Raw genomic sequence first — 19,332 nt, 5'->3', positions numbered from 1 at the left:
TGTGTTGTAGACACCATGTGCATAATTAGAGTTGCGTAACTCATGAGAGTACACAAACTCCTAAGTGTCTCACCTAAAATAATAATAAAATAATGCAATAACCTAAGTAAAGTTAAGTGTAAATAGTAAATACCTATTTACACCAACACCCCCCTTTAAGTGCAACTTAGGGGAATGCCCTTAAGCTTACGAAATCTAGGTGCAATGCAAGATGGGTCCTAGCTACTAGGCCATGTTAGGTACCCATGTACATAATGATATGCAATTTCTCATAAAGCGGAGAAAGAGGGAAAACCTCATGGGAAAAACCCTTCCCCAAAAAGAGAGATAAATAGGGATGCATGGATGGATGGAGTAATCAAGAGCCCCCCATTACGACATACATCTAGTATATACATAAGAGAATGATGAGAAGAGGAAGAGAGACAGGATAGGCATCCTCTGATTTGTTCTTCCATTTCTTCTTCTTACCCTTCCCTTTATTTGAAGACTGTCTAGCTGAATTTTGAGAACCCTCATTGTTGGCTACCAATGCTTTAGACTGAGGTGATTTGAGAATCCCCATTGATTTCAATTTATTTTCTTCAGCATCCAACAAATCAGCATATTCATCAAAAGTGACTTTCTTATAGGCAGACCCTAAGGTAGTCTTAGAGGTGTTAAAAGAAGATACAAATGTGGAATACTCCGATGGCAGCTTGTTATGTATGAGATAGATCAGTCTGTCATTTTTGATAGAACTCCCACAATCAGTAAGCTTCGTCCTTAGTTCATTCACCTTGATGATGAGATCTTGTATTGAATCATATGACTTAGGATCTAAGGATACAAGCTCATCTTCAATTTTGAACACATCCTCTTTAGGCACTTTACCATATAGGCTTTTGAGGGTATCCCAAGCTTCCTTGGATGTAGAACACTTCTTGATTTGATACATGATCTTATTATCTACCCCCAAGCAGATATCACCCAGGGCTTTCCTATCCATTGCTACCCATGCTGAAATATCACTTGTTGATACATTATCACCTGCTGGTTTAGGAAGAGTACCATTTACATATTGTGAAACTCCATTATGCATTAAGTGATACCACATTTTTATGGACCATGTAGCATAGTTATGAGGAGTTAATTTGGGAAACTTAAAGTTGCCCATAATGTAGAAAATGAAAGAAAAGTGCAGAAACGAGAGAATACAACACTAAGAACACCCCCCCTTTTCACTAAATCAAGAAACCCCCCCCAAAATAGATGCTTTGGGCACTTTATCAGTAGTGCGATTACAATGGGCCACTTGCCAATTTTGGCCTTCGTGGACTTTTGATTTTGCTTGTTACAACCTCTTAATAGATTACAAATTTGGAATTTTACAATGTGCTACAATTTTGAAACAATACAAAGCAAAGAAATGCCTTTTTGCTGAAAGTGACACTTTTGTCCACACAACCCTACAATCTGATAGAGGATTTGGAAAGTAGACGAAAAATAATGCACTGTAAAAAAAATGGAACTTGTTTTTGAATCCAGATGTGCCCATACGGAGCGTTTGAAGTTGCAAAATGCAGGTACAATCGCCAAAAAATGCAATTTCTGAACAATCCGTGCACCAAAACCAGAAAAAAGATACACCACTGAAAAGTTTAGGAAATTCTACCCAATTTTTTAAAAAATTGCACTTGATTTGGACTCTGGATGTCTGAGTTATAGCCTCTTGAAGTCGGATTGCAAAAACCAAAATCAATCTGGAGAGGGGTTGAATTAGCGAATAACGGGGTAAAATTTGACGGTCAGACAACCATCACAGTAGTTCAAATTTGGCTAGGAATGACGGTCAGACGACCGTCAAATTTAGGCTTGTGAACTGTATGACGTTAGCGACTCCAAGCCCAGTGATGATGTTAGCGACTGATGTGGCGGTACGGTCCGTACGGATTGTACAGACAGTTGAGGAAAAAAATGATGTGTCAGCCAATTTGAATGTTGACTGGAGCTGTTGTCAGCGCTGACGTGCGCAGAGGGCTGAGTTGGTGTAGAAGTTTGCTGACTTGGCCCTGTTTGGATAGGCTGTATAGCTTTCTTGCGTGGACAAATTAGAAATTGTTGTGTGGCGGCTGTTGAACCCGCGTGTGATTGCGTAGAATCGACGTATCATGGTTGCCGAGTTTTCTTTGCCGCCGGTAAGCTTTGGCGGGCGCCGGAGACTGCAGACGTGCCGAATTTCATGATCGTAGCGGCCGGATTGCTTTACCCATTGCGGATGTTGGAATCGCGTGGCCATAATGGTAAAGTAGTTGTCGTATTTATGCTGAGCCAGCCGGATTTTTTCAAGGTTTAATCCCATATTTGTGGGGCAACAAACTGCGATGCAGTTTAAAAGTTACATGCCGCGAATGGGAAATAAAACGGCCGTGAAACAAAGCCCGTTGGATTTGGTGGCTCCCTACCTGGTGTTATGTGGTTGTCGAGGGTTTTCTTCGTCATAAAATATGCGAAGGCCGCGGCCAAAAATTGTCCTTGGTCTATTGTTTGAAATTTGCAGTGTGGCCTGCTTGCGAAATTAATAATATCCTTGCGACAATAATAAAAATTCCAAAATTCCACCAAAATTATAGAACCGAGCCAGGGTGTCACTACTCGGTTCGACTAAATTTTTTTTCTTTGCTTGAACGCCCTACTGGGCAAAATATTCGAAAAATAATTTTGAAAATTCAGAGAAATTAAATTCAATCAGATCTGAAAATAAATGTGTAGATCAATAAAACGACCATACCCAAACTGCAAATCGGGGCCTCCGGGTTCCGATTTGCAAAATTGTTTTGCCTCACGATCAACTTTCACCTAGCATAGACAAATTTGTAGTCGATCTTCACCGAATCGACGCTCCGGATGCAATGGTGAGGTTAGATTTGGCTTTGGACGCTCCCAATTTCTGCGGATCCTCCGGATTCGGGTCGAGGTGCTGAAGCATGAACGGTCTCGAATGGCTATGTGTAGAGAATCTCCCTCAACTCTGATACCATGTAAGAATTTGGCTTAGGCCAGAATTCACCCAAGACCAAGGAACTCAAACACAAGCACAACAGTAGACCAATAGAGAGAGAGTATGATCAGAATGACGATATTCATTCAATATGCCATATATGCCATTACAGCCATTTCAGAGAGTACACTAGGAGTGCCTGTATATAAAGGCCTTTGGAGAGCTTCTAGAATGCATAGAAATCAGCACTATGATAAGTCAATACAACTAGGCACATGTCCACCAGATATGGGTTATCCTCCATTAAGCACGGAATTAAGTGCGATGATGTGAGGATAAGCCTACAATGGTGTATCACGCAAATCAGTGGTGTAGATAACATGTGCTAAATTAGGAGTGCGGATAATTGTGTTGTCAATATGACAACTTAGTGAATGATGCAAACTCCTGTGTTGTAGATACCATGTGCATAATTAGAGTTGCGTAACTCATGAGGGTACACAAACTCCTAAACGTCTCACCTAAAATAATAATAAAATAATGCAATAACCTAAGTAAACTTAAGTAAGTGTAAATAGTAAATACCTATTTACACCAACAAATCTAAATATTCTATTTTATCATTTAGTATAATAATTTTAATTCTCATATTTAATGTTAATATATTATGCAATGATTATGGTTAATTATAACTATAGCATTATCAAAATTTTATTTATTTATTATTTATCTATATTTTAATTAAATGGAATTTAGGGATATCACAATGCGAACCACACAAAGGACCCAGCCTTTGGGAGACGATTTTTATTCCAACAAAAATAGAAGCTTCAAACCTATGTACCACCTCCTTGGAGAAAAGACAAAAACCTAGCTTCACCGAGTAGAGACCAACAGAGTAAGCACACCAAAAAACTTTATCGTCCTTATTCACTACACAAACCTCTTTGTGTAAAAATATCCTATAAATATTCCTGTTGCACTAAAAGCCAGTCCACATTACAACTCTTCCATTGCCAAATTCTTCCTAAAGGGCCATCTACACTTTCCACATAATCTACCACTCTCTCTCCCCATCTAGCACACAAAATCTCCTTGAGTTCTTGATATTGTGGAAAATTTGACAAGACACAATATCCATTCCAAAAATCGACCCAATATTTAGTCTTCTACCCATTACCCACCTTCCAAGAAATATGATTAGTAACCAAATGCCTAAAGACATCATAAAATTCCAAATGGCTGATCCAATCGAGGGGTTTCTAGTAGTCAGAATTCTCTCACCCTCTATTGAATCCAAATACTTGGCTCTTAAAATTTTCAGCCACAATTGATTTGAGCAATTATAAAGATTCTATATAAGCTTAGCTCTCAAAGCCTCATTCGTCAAATTCCAATCCCTTAAACTTGCACCTCCTTGGTCCTTCACTTTGCAAATTTTTTCCCATGCCAATAAGGGTAAATTTTTTTTATCCTCACTTGCTTTTATTCATAGTTACAGTGCCCTTGGGGACGGGGGGACAAATGTAATGTCTCTTTTTGGGGACATTAGAAATATTAAAGGGGACATCGTTATAATATTAAAATTGACTATGAGAGCTAAGACTTTTAAAGGTCAAATTAATATTCCAAGTTGGCAAAAGATGACAAAGAAAGATAAGACGAAAGGCTAGAAAAGGAAGTCGAAGAGTCACAACTGCAAGAATAAAAGGAGAAGAGACCCTTTCTTTTGGTATTGCTTGATTTACTATTCAGATTTCTAGTTCTCTCTTGTGAGAGTTTTCAGAAAGCTTCAGCTTTCAGCCAATGTGAGGACGTAGCCCCTCGTGTAGGCAAGTAGTGGACGAAAACCCATTGTCAGAGGAGATATTATTTCAGGTGTCTCGGTTGTGCTAATAAGTTCTTCTCTTTAGTTTTCCAATCTGACTGTAGAACTGTGTTTAAGATTGGATTTATAGTTTGTTGGTTATTGTATTGTTGTTGTATACTACAATAACGCTTTAGAAGTTATTTGGAAGTTGCTGGTTATTTTATTGCTAGTGAATAAGATAACGACATGCTTTCGAATTGGTTGGAAGGTTGTTGGTTTAGTACTTCGATTTGTACTGCATTTTCCTCATGCTTGAGTCTTTAATATCACTGTGAAAAGACAGATTTATTGAAGAGATTTTTGGGTTTATTTGCTGTTTGCATTTTTATCTGCATGTGAATGTACTGCTGAGTGTGTTATTTAAAAGTGAGTTTGAGTAAATACCTATCTCAAATTTCATCTGTGATCCATATTGATGGTTATTTGTTAGGTTTGTACTTCGAGATTTACATTTAAAAGGGAAAATGGAAAAATTGGATTCAGGACCGTACAATACTGGTTGAATTAATTACATAATTGGTACGGGTCATTATAGTGGTATTAGAGCTGGTTTTCTTACCAGGCTGTGATATTGCATGAGTAACATAACTCAAGGTATTTGCAGCTCTGAAAATTCTTATTTGGTAGAAACAATGAAATAACTGTTTTGCTTAATCATTGAGGACGAAGCAGGTTTCTGCAAATTAGTAACTTCAAAAAGAAAGTGTGTAGTCGTTGAAATATTATTAGTGGTTGAAGGCAAAACAGGTGTTAAAATATCAAATTGAAAGAAATATTTAATTTAAATCAACAGAACCCGATTGGCAATCATATTAGAGATCAAGATTGTATTATTTCTGCTACACATTCTGGAAGGCAACTTGAGGTTGATTTAAAAATATTGGTGCAGTAGTATCAAAGGGTTTTCATTGAGGTTGGATGACATTGTATCAAGCTTTCAGTCTATTACATACTATTGTTCAAAGACAAACTAAATCCTTGCACTTAGGCATTGCAATCTGCAATTTTCTGTGAGTTGGCACGACATATTGGAAGCTGAAATTGTCTGCAGTTCATGGAAGCAGGCGTCATTGTGAAACGCTAACATATTCTGGAAATTGTGTGGATTTAATTCTGCAAATTTCTAGTTAAAGGGTGTCACTAAGAGACACCAATTACAGGTTGTGATTTCATTGTGGGGCAATGTTGGAAGTGTGTAAACAGTGACTTATTGTTATGGGCAGAGTGGGTTGTGAAGTCAATTTTCATAGTGAACAACAAAGCGGTCATTGGAGTTTGGCATTGAGTTGGCCGACTGGGGTTTTAAGGATGTCGGAACCAACTTGCATCCATTTTCGAAGGTGCTTTTGGCACGTGATTGAACCTATTCACGTGGCCTTTTATCCTGCACGTAAGTTTGGAAGTCTTTGCCAGGCGTTAGTTTCACTTGCAACAGTTATATTCTTTCCACAGGGTCAGGCTTTGGCTCACGATAATCCACTGCACAACAGAGTGTGAATGCGCTAACACAGTTTTGGTGGCGTAAAGAGTTGTTAAGGAAGCCGCTCGGGCCTCATTCAGTCAACATTCTTATCACCCGCAGCCAAATATCAGTATCACGCAGGAGTATAAGGGGCGGCTAGGTAGCGGTTACTAAAGTGGTCATGATAGTTGTCTAACGCGATTGGGACACTCTCACTCTAGTCTTTCAGCGGTTCCATTGTGAGCTTCACTTACAGTTGGGTTCGATAGATAACCATACATGTGTGAAGTAGTAGTAACACTTTTTCTTTGCTGCAAATAACTCCCTCTTGGCATTCGGATACGTGTTTGATGAATATTTGGAATTATCTTCAAAAAAGGAAGTATTGCAATAGCAGAGAAAGGACGCGTAACTCTTTACTAGACTTGGCCGTTCCAATAATCATCGAATGTATTAAGTTATTCCTTGTAACGCCATTTGTAACGCCCATTTGAGAATAGTTTGAGAAAGATTGTTTAACGGAAATGAAATGACAAATGCTATCAAGCACCTGAGACGTGTCGGTGAGAAATTTTTGACAAGGCAGGTGTAATCGCAAGCTTGGTGATCCAAATTGCAAGACAAGTGTCATGTGGTTAAGTGTGGCAACTTGATGGCAATTTAGCATGCCTAAGGTCTATGAAGTGCAGAGGATATTATCGAAGCTGGGGTCGCTTCTTTAATTGACTTGTTTTCCAAAAGGTTCTGTGCGCATTCTTATTGCCATGTCCGGCCATGTACCTTACAGAGCAATTCTAGCGAGCATGGTGGCATGAAGAGAAATTCCTGTATTAGAAATGATATTCAACAGTTCCAAAATGGGGTGTGTGATAGAGGGAATTCCTCTAGGATAGGTGGTAGCAGGGTGAGCCCACATCGTGGTAGATGGATAGAAGCTATAGAATCTTATCCAAAATGAAAAACTGAATCCTCTTGTTTTAACTTAGAGCAAGCGGATGGAAGATTGAAAATTGGATCTCCCATGACACATTTTCCTCCAAATAGGATATTTAACCATGGGCCTTCCAGGTTTCGGAAGGATGTTGGAGGAGGTGCAAGGTTGTAGGCAGCTGCACTAGTCTGCAAGAATTTTGATTGTATCGTCGATAGTAAAAATCATATGGAAGGACATATTAAATGCCACGTCAAATGCGATGAGGAAAATTGTTCATCTGAGGCCACCTTAAAGGAGCATAAGTTGGTTAATCATGGGAACGAGAGTTCAAAAAGGGCTGCTCCGCCAAAGTCTAACGAGTCTATTATTGAAATCCAGCAGTGGTGTGATGAGCGCAAAAGAAATTATCCAATAGAAGCAAATATAAAGCACAAGGCTCAGGAGATGCAAGAAAGAAGGGCGAGGGGTGAGCTTATAGATGATGATTCAAAGATACGTCGTAAGCGCATGAAGGAGATTCTTGCTAGACAAGCAGAGTTAGGTTTTCCAGTAGCTGAAGTTCCATTTCATTATCTCTTAGATGCCCCGCAAAGAGGTGGCACAGGGGTAAATCGTAACAATTTCTGTAAGCCAAACAAATCAGAAAAATCATCCATGAAGATACCCCAAATAAATGATTTGAGATTCCCAAGGTCGATTCTAAATGATGTAAGAAGCTTCAAGACAGACCGAACTCAAGAAGGAGGTAATACAGATAACCATAGTCCTGAAGTTTGAGGTAATATAGATAACCATAGTCCTGAAGTTTTGTTCTCGGAAGAAAATTCCTTCTCTTATTCCAGCCAGAGCTGATGAGAATTGCAAGACCAAAGACAATGCTTCACAGGTAAATATTAAAACAGAGGACATATTAGTTGATGAGGTTCACAAGGTTGAGAAATGCCAAAAAGTTTGTATATCCTTCCAATGGAGACGTTGCTTGAAAGGTAAATGTTGTACATACCTTCATGTTCGTGGATCAAATGCCACTCGTAAAGGAACTACTATGGCTTTTGAGCCTCCAACGAGAACTACTATAACTTCAAAGCTTCCAAAAAGGAAACCTACACTTCTTGAGAAACTGCTTAGTGGAGAAATTAAGAAGGAAAAAAGCCACCTGTTGCAGGTATTTAGGTTTATGGTTAACAACAAGTTTTTCACTGAATGGTCAAATGAGCCCTTGAAATTCTTTCAGTGGACTCGGGAAGCACCAGAGGCCAATCTAGAACAGCAAGGTAGGAATACTAAAGAAATGGGAATTTTAACTCCTTCCAAGAGTAGGGGAAAAGGAGGGATGGCATCTCTTTACAAAGATAAATCTCATTCAGAAGACGACATAATGAAAAATGCGAAGTCACAGAGTTCTGTACTTGAAATTGTAAAGCTTCATGCAGACACAACTACACAGCCAGTTTTGGACCACTCAAGGACAGTACATGAAAAGGGAATCAATGAACCGATGCATTGTCAAGTGAATGTCAAAGATGCTGCAAATATCTCACTAAAAGAAGCAAAATTGATTATTAATTATTCCAAAAAATTACTCATTGAAGAAACTGAACATGGGTCATCAGTAGATAATCAGATTCTGGATGCACCACTTCAAAGATAGATACAAAGTATGACTACAAAGATACTCGATATGTATGCTGAATACCAAAAACCTCTTTCAAAGATTCAAAAAGAGTTACCCTTCATTGATTACATGGATTTCCATCCAAAGCTACAAAACAAGAATGATTCAGCAAAAAAAGAAGTATAATGAATTGAGTCAAGATCTTCTTACAAAAGAGCAGTTATGTTTAACTCATAAGCATGTTTGGTCTCTTGATCACATTTGGGACAAGAACAGGGAAGAAGAGACAACTCAAGAAGTGTAGACCAACATTGAGGGAGTTGGGAAATACACATTTCAGCCTAAACCTGATGAAAAACATAAGCGAAAACCCACTTTGATTAATGGTAAGGATTATTCTAACAGCTTGTCTGGTGATTTAGAGATTATTCTTGACAAATAATTTGATGAGGTTAGTCCTATTCAAAATAAGAGCAACTTAGAATCTTCACATGATGAGTTTTTGCATGGGAAAGATGACATTGCAACAGTTTTGCCTTTGCATGCAAATCAAATGAACAAGAAAATTGAAACCTACGATGATGTTATTACTTCTAGTATGCATAGTGTTGATTGGGTGAAACATGGTAATTCACTTTTTGAGATGGATGTGATCGGATAATGGAGAATCCGCTATTTGAGTTTGATAGTGAGGAGCCGCAGATTGATACTTGTTGCAGCCAAGAGGTTGCTCCCTTGAGAGGACATAACGCTGATTGCAAATCAGCCTTGGATAGAGATATGGTGAGCAGTATAGCAAGAGAGCATTCAGTTAGCAAAACAACACTGTGGCAGTTGAGCAGCTTGGACACACCACCCATTATGGGCACTGAGAAGCAGGATATTGCAGACATTTGGGAGGGTGGATGGCCCTTTTGTTTGTATCCAGGAGGAACTTCCCTGTGGTTAGTAAGGTTTCCAGGAGTTGGTTGGCAAATGGTTGAGTTCCCACAGGCAAGTGACCACAGTGGTGCTAGTGATCTCAGTTGGAGTGAGATTCTCAATTGGGTTGAGGATCTCCCTGTATATGTTAGTAGTACATGGCAGGTTGTAACTTCTGACTGATCATGCACGTGGTGTGATTTGGGATCCAGGTGTTGGTAGTATGTATCTATGGTTAAATGAGGATTTTATAGTAGTTCTTCTTAGTTTGAGGTTGGATGTGGTGACGATCAGAGTTGTATAGTTTATAGGTGCAACATTTCTTCAGAGAGTAATATGGGATCCAAGGATCCGGTTGACAGGTGATTTGTGGAGTGGCACCTTGCTTCATAGTTTGGCCGGAATTGTTTTTAGTTTTGGCTTCAAGGTAAACTGCAAATTCATATGGGATCTTGGTACTAATTGCTTGAGGGCAAGCAATCTCAAGGAGGGGAGATTTGTAATGTCCCTTTTTGGGGAGATTAGAAATATTAAAGGGGACATCGTTATAATATTAAAATTGACTATGAGAGGTAAGACTTTAATTATTAAAGGTCAAATTAATATTCCAAGTTGGCAAAAGATGACAAGGAAAGATAAGACGAAAGGCCAGAAAAGGAAGTCGAAGAGTCACAATTGCAAGAATAAAAGGAGAAGAGACCCTTTCTTTTGGTATGCTTGATTTACTATTCAGATTTCCAGTTCTCTCTTGTGAGAGTTTTTAGAAAGCTTCAGCTTTCAACCAGTGTGAGGACGTAGCCCCTTGTGCACGCAAGCAGTGGATGAAAACCCATTGTCAGGGGATATATCATTTCAGGTGTCTCGGTTGTGCTTACAGGTTCTTCTCTTTAGTTTTCCAATCTGATTGTAGAACTGTGTTTAAGATTGGATTTATAGTTTGCTAGTTATTGTATTGCTGTTGTATAATACAATAATGCTTTAGAAGTTATTTGGAAGTTGCTGGTTATTTTACTGCTGATGAATAAGCTAACGGCATGCTTCCGAATTGGTTGGAAGGTTGATTTGTACTGCATTTTCCTTACGCTTGAGTCTTTAATATCACTGTGAAAAGACAAATTTATTGGAGAGATTTTTGGGTTTATTTGCTGTTCGCATTTTTATATGCATGTGAATGTACTGCTGAGTGTGTTATTTAAAAGTGAGTTTGAGTATATACCTATCTCGAATTTCATCTGTGATCCATGTTGATGGTTATTTGTTACATAGGTTTGTATTCTAAGATTTACATTTAAAAGGGAAAACGGAAAAATTGGATTCAGGACGGTACAACACTAGTTGAATTAATTAGAGAATTGGTACGGGTCATTACAACAAAGGGGCCTTAATTTGGGGATTGTAGGGGGAGGACGTGGGACGGTGGTAGGGGACCAGGGAGGGTTGTATATACTATACATTTGGTACTTAAAATGCTAGTTATGAAAAGATGTATTGCAATATAAGATATAAAGATGGAAAAGAGTAAATACTTGAACATTGCATTGAATTGGGACATTGAACATTAAACATAAATAGTCAAATCAGAAAATTGTTAACACCAAGACGTCTCCCCATCCTTGGTGGAGGTGGTGGAATCTGGTGGCATCGTTGGGGATGGGGGACCATAGTCCTCGATTTCCTAGTGTGTCCCTGTCCTCGATGCATGGGGCAAAAAGGGGGGGGAAATGCATCCCCATGTTACTATGCTTTTATTTCATTATATTAATATTTAATATTTATTATTTTTAAAATGTAAAACATATTTTAATATTATATTATCGTTTAGTGTTTACAATGCATTTTATAATTTATAATATTATATATTTAAATCTTAATCTACATTTAAAATGTAAAATGTAAAAATTAAAATATATGATAAATATAAAACACAATCTAATTCAAAATTTAACTGCAAATGACTTTAAAACAACACAAATTTGGAAGATTGCAATTTTGAGTGTAGACAATGGCAATCCAGATGATTCAAGTCCAGTGACAATCAATGCTAGTTGGAGTCCAATGGATGCTTATGGTTCCCGTCGAACTTTGACATAGTCAGTGGCAGTCGAGTCTTCTCAGCGAAACAAGATTCTTGGTCTTAGTTCTTCAATGATAGTCGATAGTGGAACACGGTTCTCAATCGTCTAGTTGTCTAGTTCCCACCTTTACTGATGATGCTTCTAGTTCCCATCTTTAATGCTTTTTGCTTGAGGAGTTGTCCAATGACTAGTCAAACTTAGAAAGGAAGCCAATGCCAGAAAGGAATGCAAAAAGATTTCTTGGGTCGTCGCAACCAAAATGAACCAACCTAAAAAATGACAACCTAAGCGACCCAAATAAAGTTGACATTAGTCACCACAAATTGCAACCCTAAAACCTATTTTAACTATTTTGTTTTTTAGCAGTGATATTGAATAATATATCCTGCAATTTTAGGTGATTTAAACGGGAAGAAATTACAATGAAATTTTTTATTATCTCATTGCTGAATTATTCAACATTAATATTGCAAGTCATTTTCCTTGTTGATATACCATGATATTGGCGATATGACGCCAATATTTGCAACTATGGTTTTTGGTATCTTTCCATCCAATGGAAACAATAGAAACATTTGATTCAATCTAGGAATTTCTGATTGGTTTAAGGGAGGTCTCTACAAAAATTCTCTTTCTTTGCAACAAGGTGTTACACACTTTTTCAAACCTAGAATTGTTGACCGACAACAATTTTCCACCAATATGGTGATCTCACCAAGTTGAAAGGAAGACGATTAGCATAGAGGCAACATTCAATTTTTTGTTCAACAATGTTGCTTGCCTCCATTTTAAATGCCTTGTCCATTGGACCTCTTTTGTAGTTGGTAATTTGTAATTCCATCCTTATCTTCCACTTTTGGTGGAGGCAAGAAAGGATGTTTGGAGGCTGCAACTAATTCAGTGGGTAAATGCATTTTTTTCTGGATCCAACAGTATATCTTCCACTTTTGGTGGAGGCAAGAAAGGATGTTTGGAGGCTGCAACTAATTCAGTGGGTAAATGCATTTTTTTCTGGATCCAACAGTATAAGCACTTCTTTTTGATATTAGAACCAATATATCAACCTTTTCTTGTTCTTTTGCAAATCCTACTATTTGTGCGGGAGGTTACCCCTTATTTGGGTCTCGACACATTCCCATCCCTTTACTAGTAGGGCCCATAAAGTGAAAGTTCAACTCGAGAACATAAGCTATTTTTTAGTTTAGTATTGCAATAATTACATTTCCAAATACATGCCCTTCCTTCTAGGACTTGCAAAATTCTTGTGGTATGTCTCCGTAAAGGAGATGCTATATCAAATTGGATTTATTAGTTCCTTCTCCACCCGTTGAACTTTTACTAGTGGCCATTCTTGCAATCTGATTTCTTGCTGTTATAAGAAATTAAGTTAATTTAAATCAGGAAAAAAAAGCATACAAGTGCAAAATAAAGATACAAAACATTAGGTCAAAGAGGTAGTATCTTTATTTCTTAAAATAAACTCTGGAAAAAAATTGAAAAATTTCATCAAAATAAAATTTTATTAATATTAAAAGACTCAAGAGTAAGGTCAAATGCTTATCTTAGACATTTAGATCAGCTTTGTGGAAGCTATCTAGAACACCACGAATGATGGTCTTTCAAATTAATCACCTGCCCTTCAAAATGCCAAAATGGAGACCAAATTAGAAGAGAGAAAAATAGGAAACAAAATGATATTTTTTAACAATATTCAAATGTCCTCAAAAAAAGCTGTTTTAGGGTTTTGGGGAAAAAATAAATTAAAAACTCCATTTTGCTGGACATTTTATAAGTGAAATTCCAACTTTTCAAATTGTTTTCGTAAAAATGGGGCACTAGCATCTGGATGCTCTCTAGATGCCCCCAAATGCTTATAGAGAGCAAATCCACCCACTGTGGGTGCATTTGGATGCGCTTGGTAGTTCATCCGCTGGCATCCACAAGGGGTGGATGCACTTCCTTTGAGCATCTGGGCACATCCCACCTCCTTATTCGCATCTTGACGCACCCCCATCCAGAGGTCGGGTGGATGCACAAATCCCACAAGGTAGGTTATTTGAAATTTAAAATTCTATCTTCAACATTAATTATAATTCTTCAAAACATCTATTCACCTTCAAACAATATTTTGTATTAGTGATTCATCTGTTGGCTTAGAAAGGTTTTTGATCATTCTGTTGCGCTTTGGTCTCCTCCTGGATACTCCTGCATCAACTCAGTTTAGAGGGACAAACTTATTTTCTGTGAGACCAATGTAATTTGTTGCAGTGAATAATTGATGATGCCTGATAATGCCTGATTTCTGTCAGAGGCACCAAGGACACAGTTTGATAGTGAACTGGAGGACGAGATATACATAGATATGAAGGAGGGTACTGAGATATGACGGGGATTGATCGGGATGTCATTCACCATCTTTTAGGAGATAGAAGATAGCATCTGCTATTTAATAATTTATTGATTTATTGTTTATGCCCAACTCATTGCATGTTTCATTTTCTTAAATTGTGTTGTATGGGTTAGATCATAACACATTCACACTGCACTGGATAAAAATAAAATTTGATCTTGTTTTGATTGAGAACCTAGTATAGTTGTATAAGGAGCATAATTATTCACCTCTTTGAAATTTGAACTTTAAATTGTAGAACTAGCTAAATGTGCACTCAGTTCATAATTTGTAAATTCGCAACAAAACATAAATTTTAATCATTTACGTAAAGTCATTGCTCATTTATAGCAGATTTGATGACCAATTCATCCTGGCTTTTTTGGGTTTTAGCTTTGGTTACAGGACTTGTTTTTAATCCAGTTTTTTTGTAATATATTTGTATTATTCATCCTGTTCTTGGGGTGGACAGTCTATTGGGAAAATTAGTTTTGTGACACAATCCTCTGTGAAGGCCCCCTTTTACCCTCTGAATATTTAAATAATGTATTTTTTTAGGCCACTAAGGAAGCTCATTTTAAATATGTACTGGATTTATATGAGGTCCAATTTAATATACCCATTCTGAGTAATAGTGTGCTGCTTATTGATAGGGTTCTATGCTTTTCTGTATTAACGGTTGGAAGACTTACTAGTATTTACTGAAGCTCCTTATGTCCCACTAAACATTTCCAATCACAATTTTTCCAAACTCTGAAGCACACCTTGTAACCTTAATAAATTCCATTTGTGTATTTTGTTGCATACGTAGATTATGTAAAGAAATTTTCTATTGCTAGCCGAACCCTTTTCTTAATTTGGGTTTTAATTTTTGCAGAAAAGGCTACGAGAACGGAAGCCTAAGCCTATTGTGAGTATGTTTTTGATTCTTTGATGTTTTGAAGCCATTATGATGTACTCTGGACTTTAGAAATATATTTGTATCTTAAATTCTAGTTGACCTTTGTTCATTGTAGCAAAGTATCGAACTACAGGAGTTCTCATTAGGATTAGCCCCTCCAATCTTAGGTCTTCAACGAACGTACTGGTCAATGACAGGAAATCAGGTGAGATTTCTTTTTGCATTGAAGATTGATATGTATTGTTAAAGCCTGCAAGTGACTACATGTATTTGTTGTAAATTTTTAATGGAAAGTTTTGGAAAGAGTATTATTTAATCCTCTCACTTGAAACCAAAATTGCGTTGTTCTTTTGTAGTCAATATAAATTACCCTCAGTGCAGGGACAAGATGGATGATATCTGGGCACACCTTATTATACACAATTGGAGCACAAGAAGTTTTATATCTTGCTACCCTTGCAGTCTTTATTACCCAAAAATACAAGGTCACCGGGAGACGGGGAGACTTTGAGGTCTCCGGTACTGGTACTGGTACCGGTACGGCAATTTTTCAAATAGGAGACGGGGGTACTTGGAGACGGCAATTTTTTTTTTTTTTTTTAAAATAAATTTTTAATAGTTTAAACTTAAAGAGTCTAATACTAAAAGTAAATACAAAATTTCAAAATTTCAAAATAGTAATACCGTAAGACTAAAAGACTAAAGTAAATAATAAATTAATAATACTAGTGTTGTCACATTAAAAATTAAAATAGATTCATAGAGTCAAACTGTCAAAGATTATAATAATAATAAGCGGTCAGATACATAAGTACATTACTGAAATAGATTTTAAAACCTGACAAATTGGCATTGCTACAAAAAATTTGTGAAAATTATTGAATTATTCAACATTGATGCATGCATAGAGACACACTTAGGATTTCTATTTTCTAACTAAGAGTTAGGATTGCTTAGTTTAAAAGGGAGTAAATCATTTTGTAATAGTGTTTTTTTTCCAGTTACACAAATTCAACTAACAAAGATTCCTATATTGGTACTAGGATATTGCCAACAGCAGATAAACAGGTACGAATAACAAATACGACTTATACATCAAACTGAAACATGATATCCTCTTGAAAAAACAGAAATATGGGACCAAATACATTCATGTTAACATACATAAAACCTCTAGTCTATCACTGTTATCGCTGAGTCTTTATCAGCAAATAGATGCTTGGTTTTCATGAGGAATAATACTATTATCAAGCATTTGCATATCAGATTTTTGTAACATACGTAATACTATCTTCTAATGCACTAACAACAGTTTTTGCACCCTAATTTCTCAGCCGCATAAATTTATGTGATTTGGGATCTTTACTGCAATCCTGTACAGCTTCCAATATGTTGTCTTAGACTTGTATCGTGTTCCTGTAGGTGACGTACATCACCAAGCAGTTGTTACGGAATTCATATAGTACCTTAGATTTTTGCACTAAAACATTTAAATGAGGGCTAAAATATATAAAATTATTTAATATTATATTTTACATTTATATTTTATCAGGAGACTTCGAGGGGACTTCACTTTTTGGATTAGGAGACGGGGAGACTTCAGGAGACTTCGTCATGAAGTCTCCAACCTTTTTTGAGGTCTCCGGAGACGCGAAAAGTCTCCGAGACGCGTCTCGGTCTCCGAGACGCCACTTTTAGGGGGGAGACGGGTCTCCTGGTAACCATGCAAAAATAGGATGGTTCTTACACATGGCATGATTACTGAAAGAAAGCACATCCAGATGCATGTACTAGAGCATATTAATGATTCCATTTGTTGTAAAAGGCTATATAGTTGAATAATTTATTTCCAAGCGCTATTAGAATCTCTGACCTGAAACACATTAAGGTATAAGAAAAAAATACCATATAGCCCTAAAGAAAAAAGGTGTTGTGGTAAGAAAATAAAGAGAACCTCTAAGAATGCTTAAGGATGTAGACAGATTCCAGGAGCTCACACGAACATGCACAAAGTTTTGAATGTAAGAAAGGTAAACAGAAATTTGTATTGATATATGGCATAGCAAGATTACAATTGCAGAGCAAGTCACTGCAAAGAACAAAAGAGAACCACCAGAATTATGCACACATTGCCTTTATAGATCGTGCATAACTTTGATTACAACATGTAGTTCAAACCCAGATTTAACTTGAGTTATGCTGCAGGACAGCAAGTAGGATAAATCAGATAAAAAAATTGATCTCTGTGTGTGTATCTGGATCACGAAGTGATAGAAAATGACCAAAAGAATACATCTGGTAGATAAAAAAGACAACCCATACCATGCGATTAGTAAATAGGCACGGGGATGCACTAGCCTCATGTTTATAGAGCCAAAGAAGTCGTTCAATATTGAATTTATAGTCATGGCATTGTATCCTGGCTGCTAACAGTCAAATCTGGTCACTAGCAAAAGAAAACATTGGGATGACAAACATGACGTGTTCAGTGAAACAAAAGAAAACACTCGAGCCATTGAGTGCATCAAAACACAAGCCACATTAACACAATTGAAGGAACGTGGAAGCTCAACAAGGCAAAAAGGAAGCTTTACCAAACCATCGAGCGGCCAAAACAGGGGAATAGGAGTTGATGTGGACACCACAAAAGAAACTTGGAAGCTCAGCAAGGCAAAAAGGAAGCTTGAACAAGCCAGCGAGCGAATGCGAAGGGTACTTGCTGGTAAGGAGGATCTGGATAACACAACTTGTTAGCCACAAATGTTGAGAAACACAACATGTTGGCTCTGGCAGAGTTTTGGCCCATGATGAGGATGTTTCACATCAGTTATCTATGATAGGCCAATGGTGCCATGCCATGTCCCCTTTCCTAGGGCATTGAATTTTGTTGTATCTGTCATGTCCCCACTCTAGCTCAGTTTAGCAAAGACATGTCAGTCAGCTTATTATGGGGTCTTGTAGGCTGACAGGGTTGGATAGAGACCCAGTATGGTTATTCAGTGTTGGGGACTTGGTGTTCTGGCGGTTATTGATTAGTTGGGAGACGTTCCTTGTTTTTAGGAGACAGTTCCTATATTTATGGGGTTCATTCCTACTTTTTAGGAGGTATGATCATGCACAGGGTTGGGTTTCCATGAGTTTGCTCTTTGGGTTTAGTTTGAGAGGGATAGAGCTTGTTTCCTAAAATTTAGGAGCATCTCTAGATTTTAGGGATGAGACTGCTAGTGGATCCTTGATTTCTAACTTCAGTCACAAACAGGTGACAGGATGATTTCATGGTTTGTGATGTCAGTTGGGCATTTTGTAGCTATTTGGGTTATATTTTTAATATTTCCTAAGTTAGCGTTTAATAATTAAATAAGGCTAAGTTAATAGCCATTTTGGAGTAATAAGGGGAATTTTGACCTCATTTGGATGCGTACCCCTTGGTGTGATAGCTTGTTGGAAAGGTCTTGAACTTTTCTAAATCTTTCTCTTTGGTCTCAGGGCGATTCGGTGAACGGATTTATGTCTATGGAGAAAAAGGGTCATTTTTAATAACATTGCCACTTTAAAATAAGACTTAAATCACTTTTGTAACCCAACGCCTTTTGGAGTCTCTTTAGGGTTCGATTTGCTTTGGAAGGGGTTATAAGGAGATGGAGGCGCCATTCCTCATTCATATTATGCATTTTAAACTTGTTTACAAATTTTCTCTGCTTGGGCGATTTTATTCTGGGACGCAAACCCCAGGGTATTTACTAGCTGGGACGTAACCCTCAGTAGTATTTGGTCTTGGAATTTTCAATGGTATCAGCTGTTATCAGGGAAGGAGGACGCCATTTCAGCTTGGGTCTGCAGTATTGTTTAGCTGGGCACGATTATTGGTACATGGGAAAGTGAGCCTTGCAGCAGTAGCCGTCATTTGCAGCACTTTGAAATATAGAGAGTCGGATAATCAGCAGCAGACGTTTGCATGTTCACAGTCCTTTTCCATCAGCCAGTTTGGCGTCATTGTTAGGGAAACTGTATTGGATCCTTTATTTGGCTCTATAATTCAGAGATCTGCCTGGTACAATTTGTATCAATTCTGATTTTGCTGCATATTGTTATTTATTTTCAGACTCTTTTCATATTGTTTGCTCCTTCTCATTTCTATGTTGAATAATCATCAAAAACGCAAAAACAAACAAACTCTTTTGCATT

General features: G+C 37.5%; 1 protein-coding gene across 2 annotated transcripts in view; it reads left to right on the top strand.

The window, feature by feature from the left end:
* The window catches only part of ATSYTF (C2 domain-containing protein), a 165,957-nt gene that overhangs the window by 23,841 nt on the left and 122,784 nt on the right, over window positions 1-19,332 (top strand). For both annotated transcript variants that reach the window (XM_089813889.1, XM_089813890.1), the window contains exons 4-5: window positions 15,124-15,156; window positions 15,263-15,352. In XM_089813889.1, the coding sequence (XP_089670015.1) occupies window positions 15,124-15,156; window positions 15,263-15,352 (123 nt within the window). The remainder of the gene's footprint in view (window positions 1-15,123; window positions 15,157-15,262; window positions 15,353-19,332) is intronic.

This window comes from Cupressus sempervirens, chromosome 2 (genome assembly GCF_028749045.1).
Source record: "Cupressus sempervirens isolate cs-2001-9-10 chromosome 2, ASM2874904v1, whole genome shotgun sequence".
In the NCBI taxonomy this organism is placed as follows: domain Eukaryota; kingdom Viridiplantae; phylum Streptophyta; class Pinopsida; order Cupressales; family Cupressaceae; genus Cupressus; species Cupressus sempervirens.
This window is presented reverse-complemented; position numbering and strand designations above follow the sequence as displayed.